Here is a 26,047-nt window from a genome sequence, read left to right on the forward strand (position 1 = left end):
GAGAAGAGCCTCAGAAGGTTTAATGTAGGCTTCTACTGAAAGCCAGATCTCTTGAATGATGAGGGTAGAGCCTGCTGGCAGGGCTGGTGCCACTGCCACCCAGCAGGACATTTGGGAGAAAACAGGTCAATTATGAATCCCGTTGTTGGCTCTCATCTTGGAGAGTGAGAGGAGGTCAGAGACGAAAGATGGAGAAAATGGTCATTGGGGCATTAGTAGCTGAGGGTCAGGCACTTCTGAGTTCAACTGGCTCACCTAAGTCCTTGTACGACAGAAAACCAAACTCCAAAGATTGCTTGGGCAGAGGATTTCATGGAGGAGGTGGCGTGGCCATCACAGAACCAGGACTCGGCATATCTTTTCTAGTATCTCCCCTTGTTATGTCAGCTCTGGGGCAGCCTGGCCACGGAAGCACAAAGCAGAGGACCTGAGCCACCAGGCAGAGCTTGTCTTGCTGCTTGGACCTCAGCTGGGGCACCGGGAGCGCCCCCTGCTCCCCCCACACGGTGCCGATGGATGCTGTGCGCCATGGAGGAGGGCTAGGAACCAACTTCCCTTTTCCAGCAGTGAATACAAGCATCTCACAGCTTACAGCCCATCGGTTCTCAACATGGGGGCTCCAAGTGACTGGAAAACAGAAGCCAGGTGCCCAGATAGTGCAGATACCCCTAAAAAAGCCAGAGGACCTCCTGAGGTCCCTTCCAGCCCGCATTTTCCTACAACCCCGCGGCACACAGCTCATCCCCAGCTCTGCCACTGCTCTGGCGGTGACCCCAGGCAAGTCCCTGTTATCTCCATCCCTTTCTCACCCCATCCTCACCCCGCCCTGGGGCTGCTTCCTCCAGCCAGGAGACCTAGGGGGGGGGGCCCGGGGCCAGCAGTATTTCCCCCCGCGTCCTGGCTGCCTCGTTCTCCCTGCAGGAGAATAAGGATCCCAAGCGGATCTGGAGTCGGTAGCAGAGCGGTAACCGAAGGAGAGCGGCTTTTGGGGGAGGCACGAAGGGCAAAAGGGGGCGAAGGGAGAGGACCGGGAGGGTGCTGGAGCCTCCCCCGCTCCCCATCCCGCCGCGCACGGCTGGGAAGGCGGCGAGAAGCCGGGCACCCCCCGGCTCGCAGCTCGGGATTTCGGTGGGGGAAAAGAGTGTTAGGAAGGGAAAAGTGTGTGTGTGAGGGGGGGTGCCGGCAAGCACAGCAAACCCCCGATTTCCCCGGGGAGGGAAAGGGGTGAGAAAAAAAATAAATAAATAAATAAACCGCAGAGCGCGCACGGTGTGGGTCGCGGCGAGGCTCCGGGGGGCAGGATTTCTCTTCCATCGCCTGGAAGGGCGAGATTAAAGAAGAAAGTGGGAGTGGGGTGGGAGGGAAGGGAAGGGAAGAGGGGGGGGGATGAACAAAGGAGATTGGCAGCACAGCTGTTTTGGGAAGAGAAAAAAAAAAAAAAAAAAGCCAGCCTTCCTGTTTCTTTAAAGCCGCTCATCTGCGCCGCGGCGGCGGCGGCGGGCCGGCTGCCGGCGCTGCGAGCGGACAGCCAGACGGACGGACGGACGGACGGACGGACGGACAGACAGAGCCGGGGCTCCGCTGCCCGCCGAGACCGAGGGGGGAGCAGATGGGAGGCTGGAGGCACGGGCAGGCAGCGGCCCCGGGAGCGGAGCGGTGAGGCTCAACCTTGCGGCTCCCCCCCCCCCCTCCCCGACCTCCCCCAGCCGCCGTGCGCCATGCGGAGCACCCCGCTGAGCGAAGGCGAGCCCTGGCCTCGCCTCTGCACCTCGGAGCTGGGCTCCCTGAAGCGGCTGAGGCGCAAGCAGCCAAGCTGCAAAAGTTTCCGCGTCCAGCTCCAAGTGCTGAGCGGCAGGAGGCCGGGGCTCCGAGCCCCCACGACGCCCCCCGACGCCCCGACGGCCGCTTGGGACCCGCGGGGCGCCGCGCTCCGAGCCGCAGCCTCCGCTCCGCCGCCGCCCCCCGCAGCCTCCGCCGCAGCCTCCCGGCCTCCGCCGCCGCCTCCCGCCGCTGCCTCCCCGCGGCCCCGGGCCTCCGAAGCAGCCGGAGTGTCGCCGGAGATCAAAGCCCTGCAGCAGACCCGGCGGCTGCTGGCCAACGCCCGGGAGAGGACCCGGGTGCACACCATCAGCGCCGCCTTCGAGGCGCTGAGGAAGCAGGTACCTGCCGGCCGGCCGGCTGTCTGTCTGTCTGTCCCCGTCGCCGCTGTCCGTCCGCTCCTCCCCGCCTGGTTTCCAGCCCGCTTCGGGGTGCTGCAACCCCCCCGGGGTTGGGATTTTGGGGGAGAGGCTGCTGTGGGGTGCAGGGGGGGCTGGCAGGAGGGGAAGCGGGCTGGGAATGCCTGGAAGCCCCAGCCTTACTTATAACTCTGCTAACAATATGGATAAATAAGGGGTTTTGATTTTGCTCGCGCTCGGAAACTTTTGGACCTTTTCCCCAGAGGCAGGACGGAACAGAGGGAAATGAAATAAACCCCCCAAAACCCCCTCTGAGCAAACAGCGAGGGTGAAGGGAGGCGTGTGCCCAAACTGCGGGTTGGGGTGATGCTCCTGTCCTAGGAGCACTTGTGCTCGCTGCCTGTGCTGCTGGGGTGGGTGGGCTGCCCCCCCAGTGATTTTTGCACAGGGTACCTCACCCCTAAGGCCCCGTGGGGTTCCCACAGCCACCCCTGAAGCTTTCGGTGTGACAGCTGAGTTAGGCTGGGCTCCCTTCCAGGCTAGTTTCCCGTGCTTTTTACTATAGCGCCTGCTTGAAGTGTGTACAGTGCCGGGCTTTCTCCTCGAGAGGTCTTGAAAAATCCTCGTGGGCTCCCGTGAATGAATAATAGGGGCGTTCTCGCTGGCAGGGTGGAGCTTCTGAAAGGTAAACAGTGTTTTGGACAAAATCCATCCATCCCCATCACCTCCCTGGCATGTGGAAGGTGATGGGGGATCTGGGGAAGGAAGCAATGCCGTGCCCCGGCGTCGAGGTTCCTGTGCCTTCCCCGTGGGGATAAATCAGTGCCCGACCCCACTAGGGCCCTATATACCTCCATGTGGGCAGGCACCCCGCAGCAGCTCGCTGCTGGCCAAAGATCTGCTGTCAGGCTGCAACCCCAGCTGTGCCGGCTGTGCCACCAGCTGCCAGCAGGACTGATCCAGGTGCTCAGGAAGGAGGAGGTGTGCAGGGCTTGGAGGGCTGCAGATGCATCTCTGGGAGATGCTGAGCATCAGACACCCCTAGCTGGTCCCTCCAGCCTGGTGGGGGCAGTTCTGCAGGCGGGGGGCTCACAGACCCCCACAGGCAGGCTTTTGGCTACCGTCTTCCAGCTCTGAACCTATTCCCCGAGTGTGCTCGCTTTAGGGCTCAGTCCTGCTTGTTCCCATCTCATTTTCTCTCTGGGATGCCTCAAGCCTTTCCCAGTGACCGCTGGGTGCTGGGTGGCTGCACCCCGAGGATTAAAACTGCCCCAGCACCCAGCTCTGCAAGGCTCCCACCTGGCAGGGAGCGCAGGCTGAGGCCGTGTGTCAGGATGAGCATCTAAATCAGAGCAGTTCTAATCACCACGTGGCGGTGGGATCTGACAGCTTCTGCTCTAATCACAGCAACCCAGGACGTGCTGGGTGCTGTACCTCCGGTGCTCAGAGACTGCCCCTTGTAAATGCAGGCTCCAGGCCGGATGGATTTTGTTTCTGTAAGCCGCTTCCCTATCTCGGTTGTTTGGCGACTGCGTGAAACGCGCTTGGAAGTGTCAGTCTAATTCTCCATGGACAGACATCTACACCACCAAAACCGCAAGGGGAAGTAGCACTGATTTCCCAAATCACTGGCAATCTTGTTCTAGGCTGAGCCTCAAGCGCAAGTCAGGCAAGCAACAAATTAAAGCCGCGCTCTTTGGGGAAATGGGCAACTCTTGAAAAGCCTCAGATTCCTGGCCTTGGCCCTGTCTCCATAAATCATTTCAGCCCTGGACTCAGCTGGGAGCCCAAAGAGCCCGGAGAACAAGTTGCTGTCCTCTCTTCCCATGAAAGCCAGTCTCCAGGGTCGGCACCGGAGCACACTGGCGGGGCTGTGCTCGCCCTGCGGAGAGAAAGCGATCATTCTCCAGGAAACGTCTGCTGCGAGGTTTTCCGAGCGGTTTGCTGAGGGGTGGGCTGGCCGTCCTGACCGGGCGGGTGACATTTGGATTCATTTCTGACCGGGCTGCCAGCGGCGTGCTTGGTGCCGTGCGTGACATCAGGTGACAGGCGGCCGCCTTGCACGCCCGCGCGGCGCTGGCTTGTCACTCAAACCATCCGCGCCCGCAGCGAGGTTTTGGGGAGCGGGTCGGAGCCGGGGACGTTGCTTTCTGCCACCTCTTGGCCAGCGGGGCTGTGAAGCGAGAGCACGGGGAGGTTCGTTTTGGGAGATGGACGCCCTAGGGGGGCTTTCCTCGCGGTCTTTTCACACCCCCAGGTGTACAAAAAGCCTTCAGCCCCGCACAGGGTGAAATCCCCAGGTGCTGTCAGCCGGCGAGGCTGCACGCAGAGCTCGCTTTGCTTCTCCTTCTTCCCCCGTCTCTCCTTGTCAGCACGGATCAGGCTCTTAACCAGCTGGGAGCCTTTTCCTGAGGCTCTGAAACCGATACGTCCCCGAAGAGCACCGAGGAGCGCAGCGGCTGCGTGCGGCCGGCCCCGTGCCCTTCCCTGGGCAGGGATCGGGGTGCAGGATCCAGCGGCACCCAGCACCCCCAGGGACCTCGTCCCCTTCCCCACCCTGCTGGGGGGCACGGGGCTGGAGACACCCCTCCTTGGGGACGTGCAAGAGGTGAAACCCAAATCAGGATCGGGCCCACCGTGGGCAAGCTGTAGGGTGCCTGACCATGCCAGGTGAGGAGGAGGAGGAGGAGGAAGGGCAAGGCATCGCAGCGTGATGCCCGCTCTTCCCGACCCCAAAGCGAGCGGCTGGCACGCAGCGTGCCGGGCAGACGGGCGGCAGCGGCGTCCCCGCGTGCCGCAGCTGTGCACATATGGCACACGTGTCTCGGCTCGCCTGGGCTGGCTCCCCAGATGGCAGGAGGCTTCTTGTTGTTGTTGTCTTAGTTCGTGGCGGAGAGAGAGCTGACCATGGATCGTTTCACACAAGGAGAGGCTGATCCAGCCGTGCTGCTGAGCCCGTAGCTCGCCTCTGAGGTGGGAGATGGATGGGTGGCTGCTGGCTCCAGAAGGCAGAGCCCGCTGTTAGGACACATGTGCCATGGCCCCTGTCCTCACACCTTTGTGTCACGGCCACAAGGAACCAGGATCTCTCACCATAAGGGTCACGATGCTGGAAGTGGGACCAAATTGCTCCTGAGATGCAGCCCCTTCTCCTCAGTCCCGGCACTTGTGGCCTTCAGATCTCAGCCTGGAGATGGTTTTGCTCCCTGCATTCCCCACGTTTCATTTCTCAAAGTCTTCTCTTGGTGGAGGCCTCGAGGCTGACAACATGCTTCCCTACGGAAAACACCGTCTCGCTGTGTGCCTGCTCCAAAACACCTAAAAGACGTGGAGACACCTCGCTGTGCTTTGCTCTCCCTCTGCTGCTGCCTCTCCGAGCATCGCTCCTGGGTGCTGCCCCTGCCCCTCCTTCCACCTCCTTGGATATCCATGCAGGCACTGCCCTGCAGGCTCCTGCACCGTGTCCTGGAGGGCTCCCCACGGGCACCCAAACACCAGAACCCTTCCCCCCAGCACCTTGCACGCTCAAGGGTCGCGCTCGCGCTTCTCAGCTGTGCCGACAGACCCTAAGGTGGCAGCAAACTCTCCCTCGGTGGATGGAGACAACCGCAGCAGCCTTTCCGATCTGATCGCTTGCACATCTGGTTCCTCTCCGGAGCACTGCTGTCCAGCTCCTCCTCGAGAAAGAGCCGGGGTCTGTGCCGGGAGCAAATGTGTCCGCAGACATTTATTTTCCCTTGAAGTGCATCGGCATTTTCCTAAATCTTTTCACCACTGCGTCAGCAGGGCTCTCTCCGCTTTAGCAGCTGACAGGCTCGCTCTCTGCACTCCTGTGGGTTCTGGGGATATTTTTGAGTTTTATGGGGCTTTTTAGCTGCTGGAGCTGAGTTTTTCCCCCAAGTAGCATCCTTTCTCTTGGAGCTGCTGGCATGCACGTGACTGCTGCAGCTTGTAGTTAAATCGGTGCAGAAAAGACCCCGCTCGCTCCCGCCAGGAGCCTGGTGGCACATCAGGAGCAGCAGCCCCAAGGCTATGGGGTGGCGTTGGCGCGAGCCATCTGTAGGGCTTTGCAGGAGCAAGCTGGGCACTAAATGCAGGCAGGACCTGCGGCTCGAGCATTGCCTTCATCACAAACCCACGGAGCCTGAGGCTGTTTTGGGGATGCATCACCACGTGCTCACCCTCTTTGTGCATCTTCCCGAATTTGTCACCTTCTTTGTCACCTTTGCAGACACAACACCGTGTCCAGCTGGTGTTGGCTGTGTCCTTGCTGCATGGCAGGGAGGCTGAGAGCTTCTTCCATCACCTGCTCCCCGGGTCTCCCATCCCAGTGCTCTGCTCCCCCCGCGATCCCCCGTGCCTTGCCATCGTTAACCAGGGCGGCTCGGTGACTGGAGCCAGCCCAGAGGGATGCTGCAGTTATTTAGAGCGTGGTCAGGGCAGAGCGGGCAGGCACTGGGGTTTAACAGCTACAGCAGATGACAAAATACTGGCCTGGAGCAATGCACGGAGAGAGAAAATAAGGGAGAGCCCAGACAAAAGGACAAAACTCCTGAAAACGATGCCTGCATGTCACCAAGGAGGAGGCTTGTTCGCTCCCGTTGCTGATTTTATCCTCTGATACAAATCCCGTTGCTGTTGGGAGGTATTTGCTCTGCCTGCCGCCGCCACCCCGCGCTAACCTCTGTGTTTTCTTTCGGCTCCCGCTGAAATCGGAGGAAGGAGCCTGCTTTCCTCCAGCGGGCTTCGCGTCCAGCCCCTGCTCCCGGCCTTCAGCCACTCTCAAGTTACTCTCCAGGCTGCAGGCCCGGTGGCGGGGAGGTGGGATGCTACCCTGCAGCATGTCCCCCGGGCTCTTTGTCCCCAGCCTGTGTCTCCTTGGCCCCGTACCTCTGGTTTCACAACACAGTGCATCCCACCCCAGTCCCAGTTTGCTCTGCTGGGGACAAGGGAGCAAGAAAACCCCAGCTCTGGCTGGTGGCCACAGCTTCGGTGGAGCTTGGTCTCCTCTTCCCCGGCAGAATTTGGCCCATTCAGAGGCAGAGGTGACGGCCACCCTGCTAAAATGTCACCTAATAAAGCGTTCCCCACTTGGGGTGGCCCCTTCTGGAGGAGATTTGCTGTGCCCCATAGCCCCGGCCTCTCTCCTGCAATACCCCCCGTGTGGTTGTTGTTTTGGGAGGCGGTTCAAAGCGCCTACAGTAAGGTAAGGTTTTGCTGCAGTGTGATATTATTCATGCATGACACTGAGGGTATGTGCTGCCTGTTCCGAGGATGTGCAGGAAGCTCTGAGGGTGTAAAACATCCCAGGACGGTGCTGGAGGACCATCCAAGCCAGAGCGGAGCCAGGCCCGGGGCAGTGTTAACCAGACTGCTGTTTGGAAGGGATCCCTGGGGTGAACTCACCCAGCACCACACCTAGGTTTTGTTTGGAGGAAGCCAATTCATTCGCTCCAAGGAGTGAACTCATGTTCCTGCAATGCGAGCGCCGGGGGAGCCAGGGGCTGGGAGCGAACCAGGAGCACGGTTATTTCACCGCGTGGACCCACCCGAGAGGAGAAGGCGCCTGGGTCGGGGCCGGTGCTGCCGCCCGAGCGATGCTGCTTTTGTTCTTGCTGACGTTTTTAAGCTCAGTTTGGCCGCCGGGTGCTTTGCTGGTGGCAGAGAGACAAAGCCTCCCACACCGACGGCATAAAATAGCTGCCCGTCACTGGCCGAAATAAGGAGCTGCGGAGCACCCGACGCCGCGACGCCCACGGGACCTGGGGCTTGGGACCACATCCAAGGCCGCTCCCCTGCAGACCGTGCCGTTTGCCCGCAGAGCTCGCAGGATTGGGCCTGCTGGGTGCAAAGCCCTGCTTTGAAGGGGCCCTGAAGGTCCCACTCATTGCAGTAGATGTCGGTGGCGGCTTCTGCCTCCGTGCCATGGGCAGGAGGAGCAATGTTTGGGGAAGAGAGAGGCATATCAGGCTTTGCTGATGTCCTCAGTGCTGCAAAGTTCCCTGTCCGGGAGCTGTACGTCACAGGAGGTGTGTGATAAGCCCACGGGATCACGGTTCATCCTCTGGGGCGTTGCTCAGAAGCTCTCCTGGGTCCTGGCTTCAGGCACTTCATGGGCTTTGTTTCATGGGCTGCTTCCCTGGTGTGGTGACTGCCATCTCCATATCCACCCACGGAAAGCCTGGTGTGCCGGGGGTGACCGGCAGGACCATAAAAGGGTGCTGTAGCTCCACCTGGAAGGATTCCATCATGTACGAGTCGTCATCGTCCCTCCTGGGGTGTCAGGAGGACTCGGGGGATGGACATAACTGCGAGCAAGGTGGGGAAACCAAGCCCTTTACCAGCAAAAGTGAACGCACCAACAACCAGTCAGACCCATATGCATTCACCCCAAACCACACAGAGAGAAAAATGCCTGCTCCAAACCTACTCCAGGAAGTAACATGACTCGAAACCAAGCGGTGATGCTCTGCACAAGGCCTTCAGCCTTTAATCAGGGCCGTAAATCTCTCCTCCTCCTCCCAGTAGCTCCACAGATGTCAGCCCTGCAGAGGTGACAGAGGCAGAAGTTCCCTCTGCCCCGACCTGCTGCATGTCCCCGAGGTGCCTTCACCCCAGCAAACATCCAGCTCATCCCGGGGTGGAAGGAGCGATGTGAGGACGCCAGGACTATGAAGCACCGGACATTTATGTGAACCTTCTGGAAATATTTTTGGCACACAGCACCGCACAGACAATGAGGCAGTGAAGTTGCACTGCGTGCTCTGAAAGGATGGGAGGAAGAGGCAGCCAAGTTCTCTCCCGGGGGGGCCTGACATGTTTTAACTCCCAGTGTAAAAATAAACCAGATGAATTAGAGGGCAGGTAGATTCAGCAGCTTACGGCGTGCTGCGGAGGAGCCGGCTGTCAGGAGGGCTTAGCTCACGGCGTGCTGCAGGCGTTCGTCTGCCTCCCCGTCCCCCCTGCTGCAGCCCAGGGGCCGAATTCCCCTGAAATTCCCAAACTCATCCCCCTGGCTCCTCTCCTGTGCCCTGGGTGGGAATCGACTCTGTCTCGTGTCTCTGGTAGACGACAGCAAAGTGTCTGGCAGATGGCCCGTGGACTTCAAAGGGAACATCTCTGGGCTTTCGAGGGCACTGCCTCTGATCGCAGACGTCAAGGATGGAAGAGATCTGTTAGGTCACATCCCGTCCCATCTTCCTGCCAAAAAAAAAAGAGCTCTTCTGCTTGGGAATCTGTCTCAAGAGCACCCATCTTGCCTTGTGTCAGCCCAGGGGTCACTGATAAGGTCCCTGAGGCTGCAGAGCCCCACGGCTGTGACCAGCGGGCATCCTCCAGCTGAAGCCCTGGTCCCTGCTGATCTCCCAAAGCCAAGGAAGGTGCCAGCATCCCTTCCTTCCTAGCAGACAGCCGCATTCTTTCGTATCGGTGTGAAATTTCAGTTGCAGCCCCTTCCTAATTCCTTTTAATCATCGCGAATGGTGCGGGCAGGACGGTGAGCTGTGCTGCTGAAAATCAATGAGGTCAGATTAGGGAAACGATTTAATTAACAGCAGGGGAATCCGAGCTCTCCCCTGCTTCCTCCTGGCACCGAGCAAACCCTCTCAGCTCCCATCTTCACAGCTCTCCCTGTTGGGCTCTGACATGATGAGCAGGGGAGGAAAGCAGGAGGAAAGGGGTCATCGGTCCCCAGTCCCCAGGAGCATGGCAGACACCTGCCTGTGCTTCCTCCTGATGAAGACCGGCATAACACAGGTCCCTTGGGAGCTGGGAGGATGGCACCTGCATGGCCATGCTGGCTTCAGGCATTTTTTTCCCATTTCGAAGATACTCTGTCCAGTTTGGGTTGAATTTTGAAGACTTCTTGGCATCCAGGTGTGTCACCGACACCCTTCACTCAACCCAAGCAGAGCTGTCCTCTCCTTGCTGCTGTCTCTGTGCTAATGAAGGGCCCAAACCAAAGTTTGCTTTCTTCACCCCCCTCCCACACACACCCACACACACTTGGGGAAGCTTTGGATCTGAACTAAGTGGCTCATTCCTCTCTCAATTTCCCATGTTTAATTCAAAAGGAAGCATTCAAATGGCAGGAGCCGAGCCAAGACAGGGAGGGTTCCTACAAAACAGTTATTCTAACACCGTTACCATGGCAAAAAAACCTCTTATCTCCTAATGTTTGTGCCCTGCACCCATCGCTGTGGTATCTGAGGTGAAACTCTTCCCGTGTACGCACGGGGCAGCTCCAGTTTGGACTTTGCTGCAGCATGTGGGAAACAGGGTTGTGTAATCCCAGCTGAGGGCTTGGTCAACTCTGTTAACACTGAGGTCTTTTCTTGGAATCTGTAGCAAACATGCCCCACAAAGCAGTTTGGTTTTGATTTTGCTTCTTCTTTAAATAATAATAATTAAAAAGAACAGCACAAAGAGAGCAAAACAGATGAGGGGAATAGGCGCTCGCCTGGCTTCTCGTGTTGTAACTGGACAGCGTCTGTGCATCAGCCTCAAGGACTTCGTGGTCTCTTTTCCTTCCACTTGATTTAACTTCCTCCTTGCTCTAATTCTGAAATTATTCCCACATTTCACTGAATCTTTCCATTTTAGTTTCCGCCTTGCTTTGGTCTTCCCCGCTGCCGTTTGATCTGGGATCTCCACTGCTCTTGCTACATCAGTGTCGAAAGAGGCTCGGGTGTTTCTGCTGCCCGAAGCAGTGCTTTCAAAATAACCCTCAGCTTATTGCATCTGGGGCCAGGTATGGCCATCTGAAGGCAGATGAGATGTTCCTCTTGGCGTTAGTGTTAGCAGCAGAGGTTTCTGCTCCATGCAAATGCCACTGGAGGCCAAAGCACTGGGTATTCCCTGAGGATAAATAGATTCCTGGCCTCCACAGAGGTATCAGTAGGAGATTATACGTACGGAAAAAGACCCTTTGAAGCTTGTTGGCTTGTTTATGGAGAGGTCAGCTACTGCTGGGCACCTCAGCTGTAGCACAAATGGCCCATGGGGTCAATGGCATTCTTCCATTAGAATCCCTGTGCTCATGGATAAGGGTGACCCAGCTGGTATGTAGCTGTTTGGATTTCCGTAAGCGTTATGGCAGAGCTCCTCCCTTGAAGTGGTTGGAGAAATTAAGCAGCTCGGACTCTCCTGTGGATTGGGAATTGGTGGAGGGGCAGGGAACGTTGGTAGGGAAATAGGGCTGTCACGGGTGGGTGAAATGGATCCTGGCTTGGCATTTAGCCCTGCTCCGAGCAGGGAGTGGGGCTGGAGACCCTATAGGTCCCCCTGCTTGAAGCTGTGTCTACATGTCGGTGTGTGTAAGTGAGCAGCAAGATGGGAAGTTTGCTGGCAATGCTCAGCAAAGGTACAGATATTTGTTGTGGGCAGCCACGATGAGAAGAACTACAGAAGGACCAGATGATTCAGAGTGACCAGGCAATACGTGGCAGGTGAAGTAGTGTAGATCTAAAATGATGAGTAAAGGAAAAACCATACCAGATTTCCATGTGAAATGATAGCCTCTGAGCTGACTATAATCTCGGAGAAGAGACCTTTACGGTTCGTGTAGGTGGTTCAATGCAAGTGCCTGGTAGTGGTCACAAATCAGACCAGGAGTGATCAGAAACGGAATAGAAAATAAAGTAGGGAACATCAGCATCTGTTAGATAAATACACAGAGCACCCACAACGTGAATACTGCGTGTGGTTCTGGTCCTCCCAGCTGCAAAAGGAAATGCCAGGACTAGGGCAGGTTCAGGGAAGAGCAACAAGAGTGCTCAGAGGTATGGGATGGCTTCCACACAACAGTCAACTAAGGAGGTTAGCTCTTCTGCTTCTGGAAAAGGGGAAGGAGAGATGATGGAGGACTAAAAACATGAGTGTCACAGCAGGGATGAACCAGTTGTTCTATCTTCTCATACAAGAACTGGGGGAGCTGAGGTGAAGACAGTGGGAGCCAAGTTCAAACAAGCAAAAGGAGGGCTGTGTTATTAGGAAGGGGGAGGAAGCTTTGCAAAAGGATGTTGTGGGTGCTAAAAATTGACAGGGGTTCAACTTACTCAACCAAATTCATCAACATTTGTGGGTTGCTAATACAGAGAAAGCACATCTAGCTGGGTTCATGGGGCTGGCATTGGTTGGAGCCTGGCAAATATTTGGGGAAATACTATGTTTGAGCTGTTCTACCCTTCCCTTGGCATCTGTGTGTGGCTGCTGTGGGGTTAGTGGAGGGGCAGAACCTGTCTTACCTTACCTGAAGTCAGGGACGTGGCTCCGGGGATGAGCCTGGCAGAGCAAAGGGAAGCTCAGGCGTGAGCATGGCAAGAGGCATTAAAAAAACTCCAGCCGTAAGTGGAGCGTGACACCCTAGAGGGATGAGGAGGATGGAAGCTGGTATGGAGGCAGATGGTGGAGGGACACTCGGCCATTCCGGTGATTGATGTCGTATGAAAACTTAGATTGACGGGCGCTCGGACAGCCCGGGCGGCTAGGATGGATTTCAGATAAGCGCCTGGCTCCAGTTTCCCGTAGGCAATAGACTCTTGTGCATTAAAGGCTGAATGACCTTTAGCAATTTTGCAAACTAGCAAAGGGGGGCCCCAGGCCTATTTGAGCTCAGAAGATTTCTCTTAAAGCTGGACACGTCGAAGTTGCGTGCCTAAAATTGAGCGCACATGTAGCACTTTGCTGGATCGTGATCTAAAGGCAATCAAACCTTCTGCAGCAGAAAACATACACCATGCATTTATTTAGACACATGCTGTTTAGTTTGAATCGTTTGAATGTTTCACATTACACTAAAAATCTTCAAGGGTGAAGAGGTAACTTGCATCAGATATCATGAGGGTCCTTCCAGAGGGGCAACGTGACGGGTGCTTCGGCAGATGCTCAGCATGGGGCGGCAGGGTAGGAATTGCAGAGCAGATCTGGAAGCTGTAACCAGCGCTGTCTGAGCATGAAAGCACCAGGTCGTGACACATGTCCCTTATGCCACCATCGCTGCCTTATTCCACCAGGCCCCGATGGCTCTGTAGCCACTCAGTTACTTGGGGCGAGTAACGCGGTGCAAGCAAGGGGCTGGCACGAGGGTCTGAGGTTTCCAAAAAAAAACAGGGTCTGGCCTCCGAGAAGCCAACTGAGCGACAGGCAGGCGTCCTGGGCCGTATCCTGCCATGGTGTGTTCAGCAGAACTGCCCCGCTGAAATCAAGAGGGTTCGTGCTGCTTCGTTCCCGCGCAGATCAGCGGGGGAGTTCTTCTGCAAAACCTGTTGGGACCATATGGCCTCGTATCAGCAGAGCTCCTATTTGTGTTAAAAGCTGCAAAGAAAATAACCTACAGTTGTTTTGTCATGCTTCAAGAGAGGTATTTTGTTTATCTGGCCTAATTTTTTTTTCTTTCCCTGTTACCCTTTCTAGGTTCCCTGCTATTCTTATGGTCAAAAGTTGTCCAAACTGGCCATCTTGAGAATAGCCTGTAACTATATCCTTTCCCTGGCCAGACTAGCAGACCTGGATTACAGCGCTGACCACAGTAACATGAGCTTCTCTGAATGCGTGGAGCAGTGCACTAGGACCTTACAAGCAGAAGGAAGATCTAAAAAAAGGAAGGTATGTTACAGCCTCCCCCCGCCCCCCAAATAACGGTAAAAGTTACAAAAGAAGGGAAAAAAAAAAAAAAAAAGAAAAGAAATCCAAAGCGATTTCCTTCCTTTCTCAGCCTTTGAAATTTCCCCCGTTCTTTATTCCCCGTCTTTCTCCCACTTCTCAGCTCTCGCTTTTTCTCCTCTGATCTCGCAATAACTGCATTCTTCTCTAATCAAAAGCTTTGCTCTCCTCCCCGTGCTCCGCGCCGGGCTCTTCCTCTCTTAGTCACCCGGAGCGTTTTAACGCGGGCATGATCCTATTAGCGTTGTCTTGTGGCGGTTATTTGTTAAAAGAAACCAGCCGCCAGTCGCCTGTTGGAGAGCACAAAACGCCATCGCCCAGCTGTGTTTTCTGTTTGGTTTAATCCAACACTTATCTCTGCGAAAATTGCCCGACAACAACACCAAAAAAAAAAAAAAAAAGGCAGCTAACGGAGACGTTGGACATATAAACACATTAGGAAGATGTACGACCTGAAGGACATGTGGGTATCTTGAGGAAACAAGGCTAAATCTAATTACGCATCACATTCCTTTAGGTTACTTAACACTGAACCAATTAGGTGAAATCATCATCAAGCTGGGGTAGGAGGAAGCGGAGCGCTCGGCCAGCTTTCCTCTTGGAAAGTGACATGGGTAAATTAAAGGAGTGATTGATGTCTTTGTTCGGGCTTTTATGACAAAAAGAGTTTTGTAAACTCGAATTGAACTTCCCCCTGCTTTCTGGGCTCACTTGTCATGCGGGATAATAAATCAGCAGGACTTTAATGGATGAATGGACAGCCAAGTTGGGGAGCAGGCTCCTTCCCGGTGTCGTTAAGGTCTGCCTCCGATTCGGGCAGGTTTCCTTGGTCTTCCTCTTCTTCAGCCCAACAGATCATCCTGCAGAAGCTCAGTTTATAAATAAACACAATAGCACACTCCCTGTCGCTTCCTCTGCCTGTCCCGGGCTGTGTTTATGCCCCCGGAGCAGCAGTGCCAAGCGAGATGTGCGCAGAAAGATGTGGTCGTCCTTGCTTGTGGCTGAGGAGGTGCAGGGGATGGGTCTGGGGATGGTCTGAAACTGGGGGGTCATTGTGGGGTCCATGGCCTGAAACTGGGGGGTCATTTTGGGGTCCATGGCCTGAAACTGGGGGTCCGTGGCACCACAGGAGGTGTTATCCTAGGGACCCGGTGTGGTGCCACCAAACCCAGGGCAGGAGGTGGGAGCTGGGATGTGGATCCCCAAGTGGGACGTAGGAAAAGGAGGAGGATGAGCATCCTGTATGGCGCTCGGGCAGACTTCATGGCTGGTTTTGAGGCTTTCAGTGCCCGGTGGGCTGAGACTCATTGTCTTGGCTTATGCGAACCGACGCAAGCTTCAAGACAGAAAACTCCGAGCCAGATTTCAGACGGCTCCAAATCCCAGGGTGTTCACATCTGAGGGTTAGGGCTGGGCCCACCCTTAATTAAAAAAATAAATTAAGAATGAAAATCCTTCCATTTATGGCGTTTGCTCTCTACAGTTCTCTCGGAAGCGTGTGTGTGGAGAAAAGCCCCGAGCCTACCGAGAGCATATGAACAATGAAACTCTCACGGGGCACTGGCCCTGCTGCCTCCATGCAGGCCACCACCAGCCCCAGAAACAGCGTCACCAGCAGGCAATCTGCATTTTCTTCTCATCCTCCAAGGACGCCCATCCTCACCCTTCTCCAAAGACCCTCTCCTAAAGGAAATCTGGGCTTTGTCCCCTTGGGGAGGGTCCCGGTCCTGACTCTGCCTTGCTTTTCTTTCTGGAAAGGGTCTTGAAATGTATTTCTGCCATATAGGAAAGTCCAAGTTGAGGATTGTCTGGGCAGTCCAAGACCCTGTGGATTACCCTTGCTGATAGGAGTCATTTTATTTTGAGTGCCATTTTCCCAGCTGAGGGCAAGAGCAGTTGAAGGTGAAGCCAAAACCAGGAGGTATCATGGAGGAACCCCAAGCAGTCAGCAAGTCCCAGGAGAGAGAAGATGCAAAACCAGGGTTGAGGGGAGGCCCCTTAAGGTGTCTCCCTTTCTCCTTGAGCCAAGCGATGGATGGCTTAGTGGGCACGAGGCAGGGAAAGGCTGTTGTCAGAGCGGAGCTATAGATCTGGGATAACCGGGCAGTGAGGATCCGAGCTCTGGATGTCAGGTGGTGTGAAAGGATGTCTCTCCTGGGGGGTCTTGCACAGGCGGCTGGATGAGGATACAATGGCTTGGCCCGAAATCACCACGCGCTCATTAATTTGGAAATCGGCACGTTTTTCTAAGCCCTTGTGTGGTTTTAATCAGGTCTCAGAAACCACTGCTCGCTGAGCAGTTCCTCTGAATTATCGACTTTGGGTCTTTTGTTGTTGTTGTTGTTTTTCCCTTTTTGTTCTCCTTTAAAAATAAAATCCCAGCAAGCCCAAACGCAGACCTCCGTTGCTTGAGCCGCACTGCTCCGGTGGCAGCGCCCCGATCTGCTGTCCTCTCCCTCTTGTTGTGTCTCTCCCTGCCTCTATCTCCCTCTCTCTTAGCTCCCCGGCAAATCACAGCATGCTGGGCACCATGAGCTTTTCACACAAAAAAGTAGCTGGTTGGAGTTTGTTTTGGCAGGCCGGGGCTCCAGATGTTGCATTTGCCGGATGGTGTGTCGCCTTGTGCTTTGTTTTTTGAGGGCAAATTATCTGCTATCCCTAACGTTAGGTTGCTGTGCAGACTTAGCTGTTGCAATAGGAAACTTAATGGGTGTTTTTTTTCCCCCCTTCCACTCCATTGTGTTAATTAGAAAAGTTGGCGTTAGCCTTTCCAACTATTTTGGCTAGGCAAAAAAAAAAAAATCCCCTTCCAGTCCTAGCTGCCGGTACAGAGTGATTTAAGTTGTTGCAATTGAGACTTGACCGAGGGTGTTTGGTGATTGGGGATCTCATTTATAAGTGGCCAAGGGGGTAACTGAAGGCCTTCAAATGTCTTTTTCCTAAAAAAAATAAGCTGCATTGAAAGGGGGGAGGGGGCAGTGTGTTCTGAAGAAATCTTCATTTTTGGTTGGTTATAAAAGTGCTCTGGACCGAGCCCTGGCCTTCACAGCACATGCAGGAGTCACATCACGATGGAGATTTAGGTTGTGGCACCCCCAGCAGAGCCCCGGGTCCCCCTGGGGCTGTGCTCGGGTCCCGTCCCGAGCGTCACCCGAATCCAAGCATGGATTTTGTGGGGCTTCTGCTATGGGACACTATTCACAGCCCTGTCTCCCAGTGCCCTGCAGGATGGCTGACTTAACTGGTCTGTTTAGGGTATTAGGGATGAAGGGTGCAGAGCTGCACTCCCCAGCCCCACAGAGCTCCTGCCCCATATCTATGGGGCAGCCCCCACCCCCCCACCAAGCAGCACAACCACAGCCCTTGGGTCAACACGCAGCAGCACCTGGCCCCCAACGAACACCCTATGCAAAGCACCCCATTCCCCACAACAGCCAGAAAACTCCTCGAAGTCAAAATAAAAAATAAAATTTAAAAAAAAAAAACTGATTTTCCCCCCTAAAAAACCTCCCCTCTTTGCTTTCCACCGGTCGCTCTGCTCAGCAGCAGCGGCGCGGCGTGCATGGGAGCCGAGCCGGAGCGGGGAGGGAGGGCTGGGTGGTTGGGTTGGGTGGTTGTGTGTGTGTTATTTTTTTTTTTTGGCTTCCCCCCCCCCCCCCCCCCCCCTTCTCCCCGGCTCTTCTGGCAGTCGCAGACTCCAGATGTTCGGAGCGCGAGCTGGGAAGTCCTGCTGGCGCCACTTGGGGCAGAGGGCAGGGGAAAGGCACGCGAGCTGGAACCCGGAGTACTCAGTCACTGCAGGACTTGGCGCATTCCCCAGCTCGCTGCTGGCACATTCCCCGGCTCTCTCCTGGCCATCTGTTCCAAAAAAACACTTTCAGAACCTCATCATCACTCAGGATACAACACTGCGAGCAGCTGTTAGCAAGGCAGAAGGAAAAAAAAAAAAAAAAAAAAAAACATGCGAAAGGTCTCTTTGTGAGAGAGGAAACTGGGTTATGAATAACAGGCGAGCAGTTGGAGCTCAATAAAAGTTTTCGGCTGGAATTTAGTTTCTTGGGTTTTTGAGTCCCCGGGCCTGCGTGTGTGTGTGGATGCGCACAGACGCAAGGAATTAAAAATTAAAGATGCTATATATATGTATATATATATATATATATTCCCCGATAATTAAATGATATAGGAGTGCACACGGAATGAAAAGCCGCTCTATTTGTTGCAGTCTGTTGCACCGAAATTGCTCACGTTATGTATGTAATTATTGCATTATAGGAAATAGTTATTGTGGTGTTCTGCCATGCCTTGATGCCGCCTCATTGCTACTTTGCTCAGAGCAGATTTCCCACTGTAGGTAACGCTTGTTCCCACTGAAATAAACGTTCAGAGCAGCGCTTTCTGCGGGCGCAGCTACTTGCCAGAGCGAGCAAGTCAGGGGCTGAGGCTGTAAAAGAGAAATGGTAGCGGCAGGCTTCATTTGTGTGGCACCGAAACCACTTGCTTGGAGCATATTTTTTCTATAACTCTGCATCGGGATTCGGGATTTATTTATGCAGAGCCCCGAGATAAAGCCACAGCTCCCAGCCCTGCTATGCGCGGCCGGTCCCGGCTGTCGGTGCTCGCTGGTATTGATCAGCTGATATCGATTATCGCAGCGCGATCGATAAACCCTTGGTGATCTGCGTGGCATTTCTTCCCCACGGACTGTGGTCCTGTGTGCCGGGGGGGAGGGGGGGGCTGGTAATGAGGTCCATAGCTCCCTTTCTCTGCAGTTTGACTTAGCAGAGGTTCCTCTTTAAAAATAGCTCCCTTTCCCCGCTCACACTTGCAGGCGCGGGCGGGCAGGCAGCCAGCCTGCTTCCCCGGGGAGGAGTTGGACCACAGGAGAGCAGCGACCCTCCCCGTCTGTCTGTCTGTCCGCCTGCGGGATGGCAGGATGGCAGGAGGGTCCCCGGGGGGGGCTGGATCCCCCACGAGTTATCCCTGCCCCGTGCTTGTTGCTCCTGCTTTGAGATGTCCCCACGTCCCAGCAGCCCAAAGGGCAAATGTGACCAGGGCAGAGGTGGGAGGCTGAGGGCTCCCCGCAGGCCAAGCAAATTAACGGGGCTGCGAGGTTTTCCTTGCCAAAGGGATGTGACGTGGGACCCCACTGCTGCACGACAGCACCAAACCCCTTTGCTCCGAGGGGCATCCGTGCGGCTCCAGCGCCTGCCTCCCATGGTGGGCTCCGTGCTGTGTTACCCAGGGTAGGGCAAGATCTGCCCCGCAGCTATCAGGTAACTGCAGAAAAAGGAAAATGTGACTCAAGAAGACAGGAGAAGCCCTGGAACAAAGGCTGACTCAATTCCAGCAGTGCTTTGATTTATAGAGATTGAAATGCTCCAGGATGCTGCGAACTCACCAAGGTCGTTGGGCCAGTTGTCAAATTCAAGAGCCAGGGGAGTTCTGATTATTAGTTTAAAGCAGACCCCGTTTAATAAATCTGTCTTTGGAGCTCCTGGCTGGAGTGGGAGAGGGTGGGGGAGAGGCAGGGCGCCCCTTCCCACCCAGCACACCCCACCGTGAGCCCCTGGGGACCGATGGCACTGCTGAGCTCCTCCAGCACGTTGCAGAGGGCTCTCTCCCTCCATCCTCCATCCCACATCCCTCATCCCAAGTCTGTGGCACTTCGACCTGCCTTCGGTCACCCCCCTTCTCTTCATCTTTCCCAGCTGCAATATCAGGCGCGATTTATTCAGCATTTTAAAGAGCCCCCGAGGCACCAGAGAGGGAACCGGAGTCCCTCTGACTCCGGTGGCTTTGGATGGGGGCACGAGGCTGCTCCTGCGGGGTAATTCCTTCCTGCGGTGGAAAGGGGTTTGCTTGCCAGGATTGCTGTCCCAGACAGCGACAGGGGATTTGTCTCTCCGCTGGCTTTTAATATTAAAGAGAGCATTTGTCACTTCCCTCCTTTTTCTTCTTTTTCTTTCCATGTGTGATGAGTTAAACTACCAGCATTTCTTTTACAGCTTATTAATATGCATTGTTTATCGCTGGAAATTCGTTTTAGGCGTTTCCTAACAAACGTTTGCGATACACAAGGCTGTTTAATATTCTCACACCTAACCCTCATTTACTCAAAATCTCGAGTCCCAGTTAATTGGGGCAGTTGTTCCTCCTGCTCAGGGCAGCGCTAGGTAGTGTGTTAGTAAGCAGAGACACCAAATCGTTGATGATAATTGCAATAATGAGCTAAGTTTTCATATTCAGTGTGTGCCAATCCACAGGGTGAGCTCATGCTCCCCAGGGTCTGCACTTGGCAGGAGTGGGTGGCAGTGGGGGTCTTGTGTCCCCTGTCCCCTTAACCCGGTGTGGATGCTCACCTGGGATGGGTCATCTCACAAGCAGCAACCCTAATTTTAGTATTAATAAAATAAAACATTGGTGTCTTAATAATACATTCATAGATCATAGCACCATCGAGGTTGGAAAAGACCTTCAAGATCTTCAAGTCCAACCATTAAGCTGACCTAACGAGTCCCACCACTTTCTACCTTAGTGTTATAAAGTTCAGTAATGGAAAAGGGGAAAGAGTACAGCAACAAAACGGCTTGAGGAAAAAAAAAAAAAAAACGCTTTTCAGCCCAGCTTTAAGGAGTTTGACCTTTTTAGATGGTCAGCAAGATGACTAGTCTGTCCGGAGAATTGATGACCGTGTCCAAAGGACCATCAGGGATGCACTGCACCCCAAAAGGCTCTTAAATCCACTGGCGAAAAGCAAGAAACAGTGGTTGGACTCAGAAAATGGGATCTGATTTCCAAGTTTCTAAATTCCTCAGTTACTTAAAGGAGGATTTAGGAGCCCACGTGATGAAGGCAGTTTGGCCAACTGCGATGTGACCTCATGAAAGAGCAGGCCCAAAGGATTTTACTGTGTTTTGAAGTATGCTAACGATTGTTTGTGGGATATTCACAGGGCTTATTTTAATGTCAGAGGGGGTTTAGATGAGGTTTTCCCTGTCCGGAGCTGCTGCATGTTGGAGCTGTGCGTTTTCCAGTGGCAGCTGCGAGCCTGGCCTTAGCTGTGTGTACTGAACACAGTTACCCAAACACACCTGCCTCAGCCTCTCCTGCGGGCTGAGAAGCCGTGCACGTGGGGATGAATCCAATAACCAAAATACCACCGTAAACCGCACCTCCTGCCCGAGTCCAGGCTGCCCCAGCTCGCTTGCTTTCCCTTTGTAGTGCAGAGATTGACTTCTGAAACTGAAAATGGACCCAGAGGTCTTTTCCAAAGCAGGCATTTGCCATTGTTTCTCATTTCGTGCAGCGGGAGCTGGAGCCAGCACCGAATTACCTTGTTCTGTTTCCTCCCCAAACCTTCCTTGTCCTTTCTTTCTCCCAGCCCCTCTGCTCTACAAACTCTGGCCGCGGCCGTCATACCTACACGGTGATGCTGTACAAGCCAGACTCTTAAAAGCTTGCACTGTGGGTCAGTGAGTCCCAAGGAAACCCCAGAGTGCGTCACCCAGGGTCGTTCGTGCGAGGACGGCACGTGCTCGCTGTTCTGACGATGCCTCTTTCTCTTTCCAGGAGTAATAACCGGGAAGGGAGGGTGGAGGAGCTTCCAGCCAGAGTTACATCTGTTCTTGGCAAAGGTTGCGTGATCCAGATGAAGACTGCAAGCAGCTTTTTTGCAGAAACCCCTTTTCGAGATGACGATTGGCCAAGGAACTTTCTTCATCTCTGGAACAGAAAGGAAACAAAAAGGACGACGATGCTTCTTATTGTTTTTAAGCCAGCCACCTTTTAGTACGTGCAATTTATTTAGCACTTTTCCCTTTGCTTAACTGGGAAATGTTCCCCTCTCAGCTCATGTGTACAGTCATTTTTTGTTGTTGTTGTTGTTGCTGTTGTGCCAAAGATTTGATGGAGCTTCTACACTGTGTCTTATTTTTGCCTTAACGTTAAATCCTCGAGCCAAAGAGAAGTCAGAGGCACCGCTCAGATCATGGCGAGTGGGCCGGCCAGCTCTCGGGGAATTTTCGGAAATTTCGGGATCCTTCTGCGAGTTCCCTCTTAGTCCTCCCATCCTGCAGCCCTGCAGCCAGCCTTCAGTGTGGGAGCGAGCTGGGACACAGCACGTGGGGCTTCAGCCACCAGGTTATCACCTTCCTTGGAGCTGCTCCGTGGTTCTGCCTCTTTGGCGATTGCCCGACCTTCCACGGGGCAGCAAGACCGACACGCAGTGAGAGCTGAAGCAGGATCTGTGGTGGTGTTTTTCTAATAAAAAAATAAAATTGAAATAAGTAGAAGCTAAGTGCCATGTAAAGCAATAAACGAAAATCAGAGGGACGTTCAGCTAGGCAGAGTGAAACGCAGCGAGGCGGTTCAGCGGGCGTTTCGGTTTCGTGAAGGCATTTTTTCCGTGGGGTTTTCGAGTGGTCAGAAACCGATGTAATGCAAAGGCATTTGAATCCTATACTGTACCTTTCACTTCAAATTGAAGTAAAAAGAAAGAAAAAAGTGGAGAAACATTTGCTTGGAGTAAGCAGACCTTATAGGTAAACGCAGTTCGTGTGCAGGACATCTGCTAATGATGGGGGACAGAGCTCTGTGTTGAAGTAAAATAACATGGGTTTCCAAACCCAGGAGATGAACGTATTTTGTTTCCAGTAAAGGGAAAGGTTGTTAGCGAGGCTGGGTTCAAATCCCAGTTACAGCAGCGTAAATCAAGCACCAGGGGTGTCTGAAGCTGGCCCGGAGCTGGGAGGGCACCGCCGAGCATCCTCAGGCGAGACCCTGCTTCGCTCCTCCGCCCGGCGGTGAGGCCAGACTTGAGCTCCTCGAGGATGCCCACTGATTTCCCTGCACGAGCAGATGCCCTGAGCAGCGTGCAGGGGAACGTCGAGCGTGCCAAAAACCTGAGCTTGCTCGAGCAGCATCTGGGGTCTGTGGGAGGACCACGGTGACCCCCCCCCCCCCACTCTCTGCGTCCCCTGCCCAAGGCGGGGAGGAGAGAGCTCCCGCTGAGGATGCTCGAGATACCCAGGGCACGCAGGGGACAGCTGTGTCCAGATCCCCAGCTTTTCATTATCCTGCTCACCACCCCCTGCCCTCACCGCTGTTCATTATTAGCAGCCCAATAAAATACATTTTTAGATTGATGTTTGTATTTCTTTCTTAAGCGTGTTTTTTGACCCTTTCTTTCACTGTATACATTAAATACGTCTTTTTGGCTTATAATTGGGAGAGGGGCTGAGTGCACAGACTCGTGCATGGCCACAGGAGCACAGAAAACACTCTGGGATGTTTGCACCCACAGCAAGGGGCTGGGTTTAAAGTGCATTTGCTTTCAAGGGTCATGTTCCTCATGGCACACACAGGCTATGCTGCGGAGCTAGGGGCTATGGAAACACTGGGCATTTCTCTCCTCAAGCAGCATCAAATATGCATTAAATTTCTGTAAATTTGAGAAATACTATGTTTTAATCCTGAGCTCTGCGGTGGCTCTCAGTTTGGGAGAGTTAATGATTATCAGTACAGCAAGGTCTGCAGGGAGAGCCGGTGATACAATACCGCTGATCTTTATTTGCCTTTTTTCCCACTTTTCAATCGCTGCTGATAGATAAGAAATTTGCTGCAAATGCGTAAGCCACAAGCTGGGCAGCACCGTCAGGCTGTGATTGGGGCTCTAGGTCACGCAATATCGTTTGTCCCTCTGATGAGGGAAGCATTAACCCTTCAGATCAAGTTGCTCATTTACACATTCCCAGTTTCACTTCCCTTAATCGTGCCCTGCTATTCACACCCTATCCATTTCCCTCTGGTAAATGCAGGAAGAAAGTCTCTAGAAGTTAAAAACTGAATTATTTTCCTTGATTTAAGTGAGCAAGGCTCTGCCAGAGGAGACAAGGTGTTTTCTGGCTGGGCTTTGGAGTCCAGCTGGGGGGTGAGATAAAGCCAGGGGGCTGGCAATGATCCCCCATAACACTGCCCCATGTGTCCCAGCCCAGCCCAACTCCACCAACCGGCTCCAAAACCAAGAAGAAGGGTAAATTTTTACCAAAGGATAACAAATACGTTGGTGTTTTCCTTGAAAACCACGGTGGAGATGACACTCCGTTGTCCTGGCTGGGGTCAGCCAAGGTAGGGGGCTGACCTTGCCTCACTCCTGCCCAGCAAACACGGCAGGTGATCGGTCTCCTCATCCAATAACAGGGTGACGATGTTTGTTAGCATGCTGGAAAAGCAAAACCCTCTGTGTTGTCACCCTCCTGCCAAAGCAGAGCAAAAGCCTTGGCTCCCAGCCTGGGATGCACAGGAGAAGCTGGTGGGTCACCTCTGCTGATGTCCTGTGACATCCAGACCAACTGGGATCCACCATAGGACAGAGAGGTGATGTGTCCCTGAGCAAAGGGGGACCCTGAACAAAAGGTGGGGGCTTTCTGGTTAAAAAATTCACGTTTCTGCTCCCTGGGACTGCTGAGGTGTGGACAGGCTAGACAGGACCAGATCCTGCTCTGACAGCATGAACCTGCAGCAATCCCCCAGAGGCCAGTGGGATGTTTATTTTATTTTATTTTCAGATCCTGAATACTGTATTAAACCAGAACTCATACACCAAGCCAGTAACATCCCCCAGACACAAAGCACGGCACCTCATTGCTGCTCACACCACACCTGCTGCCTCGGCTGACAGCTGCAGTGGGTGAAAGGCAGTGACATTTCCCCTCATTTCTGACCTAAAGATTTGTGCAGAAGTTCGATGGTGAAGGAGATTCCAAGGGTGAGGACCAAGGAGAGGACCATCTTATGAACATAGCACCACCATCATTCCCCCACTAGGCTTGTTCAGGAAGAACAAGAAGACCATTCACAGAAGCAGCCATGTCTGTGTGCCCCATAAAACCAGATTATTCGTTCATTCAAGGGTTTTCTTTTACTCACAGGTGGTGGGATTTCACCAACATAAATGTTTGGTTGTGTTTTGTTTTTTTTTTTCACATACCTGTGCTCTCATGTCATGCTGCTCCTCACATGCACACATGCACTTTCATGGGCAGAAGGTTTTCCCATCCTTGTAAAACATATCCCTGCCCTGAAGTGCTTCCAGTCCCAGCCTGGAGCAGGGACAAGCACAGTCCACCCCTGCCAGGTGTATGGGAACACGACCAACACAACCGCATTGCACCCCACCAGACCCAACAAGACCCGAGCTGAGCGCCTGCTCTACCACCCATGAACAGGCTGACCTCTCAGTATCCCCATGGCTGGGAATAAAATTGTTTTGGCAGGCTGGAGTTGGTCCCCATGGCTCCAGTTCATCGTCGCTGCTCTGACTGGGGTATTTCCATGCCGAAATAGGATGGCAGACAGACGACGTGGAGACCTCTGCCCAAGCCAAGCTGTCGAAATGCAAGCCAGGTCCTGTCGATAACTACGGAGTGGTGCCTGAATTAATATTCCCTGCTTTTCAGCAGGGCTTTTACTTAATGCTTTCTAACACCTACAGCTGGCTCCCAACCACATGCCCCTGAGCATGCCTCGGGGCAGACTCCAGCCTATGGGTTTTTCTCTCTGTATTATCCCTCCGAGGTGCTCTTGAGAGGTGAACAAAATTCCCATCCACTTGGGCGATGTGGAAAAAGGGGGTTTGGCGTTGTGAATCCAGGGTCGTGCCATCAGAGGTGCTGATGGGCTGTTGCAGACAGAGCCCAGAAAGCAGGTTAACCCATCGGTGGAGGAAAGATTTCAGCCTAAACTGTGCAGCAGGTATAAATAGGCAGCTGCTGAAACAGAAGTCATCACCCGAGCTTTGTGAAATACTGGCATGGAAAAAAAGAGGTCTCCGTGGCATCTGCCCTCCACCTAGCTGCCCTCCGGGCTGCAATGATGCACCTTGGGCTGCCAGGATGGCCGTGCCTAAATCAACCCCTTAACCAGCCCAAATCCCCCGTAAAGGAACATGCATCAACCCAAATCACCCGTAAAGCCGTACCCACAGGTTTACAGCTGCCCGAGTACCCCGTCGGTGCCATTAACTCACACCACACTGCTGCTGCCTGATGGATGCCAGCACTAACACCTCTCCCCCACAGGCTACCTGCGTTTGCCAGGGATCAGTGGTTGCCTTTCAGGGAAGGTTTAAAGTGCCTCAAAGCACCTTTATTACAAATTGGGCCAAGCCCAGCTCTTCCAAACTGGAAGGTGAGATTCATGATTTGCACATC

General features: G+C 54.0%; 1 protein-coding gene across 1 annotated transcript; it reads left to right on the forward strand.

The window, feature by feature from the left end:
- The first annotated feature begins 1,668 nt into the window (after window positions 1-1,668).
- ATOH8 (atonal bHLH transcription factor 8) lies at window positions 1,669-22,981 on the forward strand. Its single transcript, XM_040555903.1, has 3 exons — window positions 1,669-2,159; window positions 13,590-13,781; window positions 21,408-22,981. Exons 1-3 carry the CDS (start codon window positions 1,719-1,721, stop codon window positions 21,411-21,413), a joined length of 639 nt encoding a protein of 212 aa, XP_040411837.1. The 5' UTR covers window positions 1,669-1,718; the 3' UTR covers window positions 21,414-22,981.
- Window positions 22,982-26,047: the final 3,066 nt, after the last annotated feature.

This window comes from Cygnus olor, chromosome 4 (genome assembly GCF_009769625.2).
Source record: "Cygnus olor isolate bCygOlo1 chromosome 4, bCygOlo1.pri.v2, whole genome shotgun sequence".
Taxonomy (NCBI): domain Eukaryota; kingdom Metazoa; phylum Chordata; class Aves; order Anseriformes; family Anatidae; genus Cygnus; species Cygnus olor.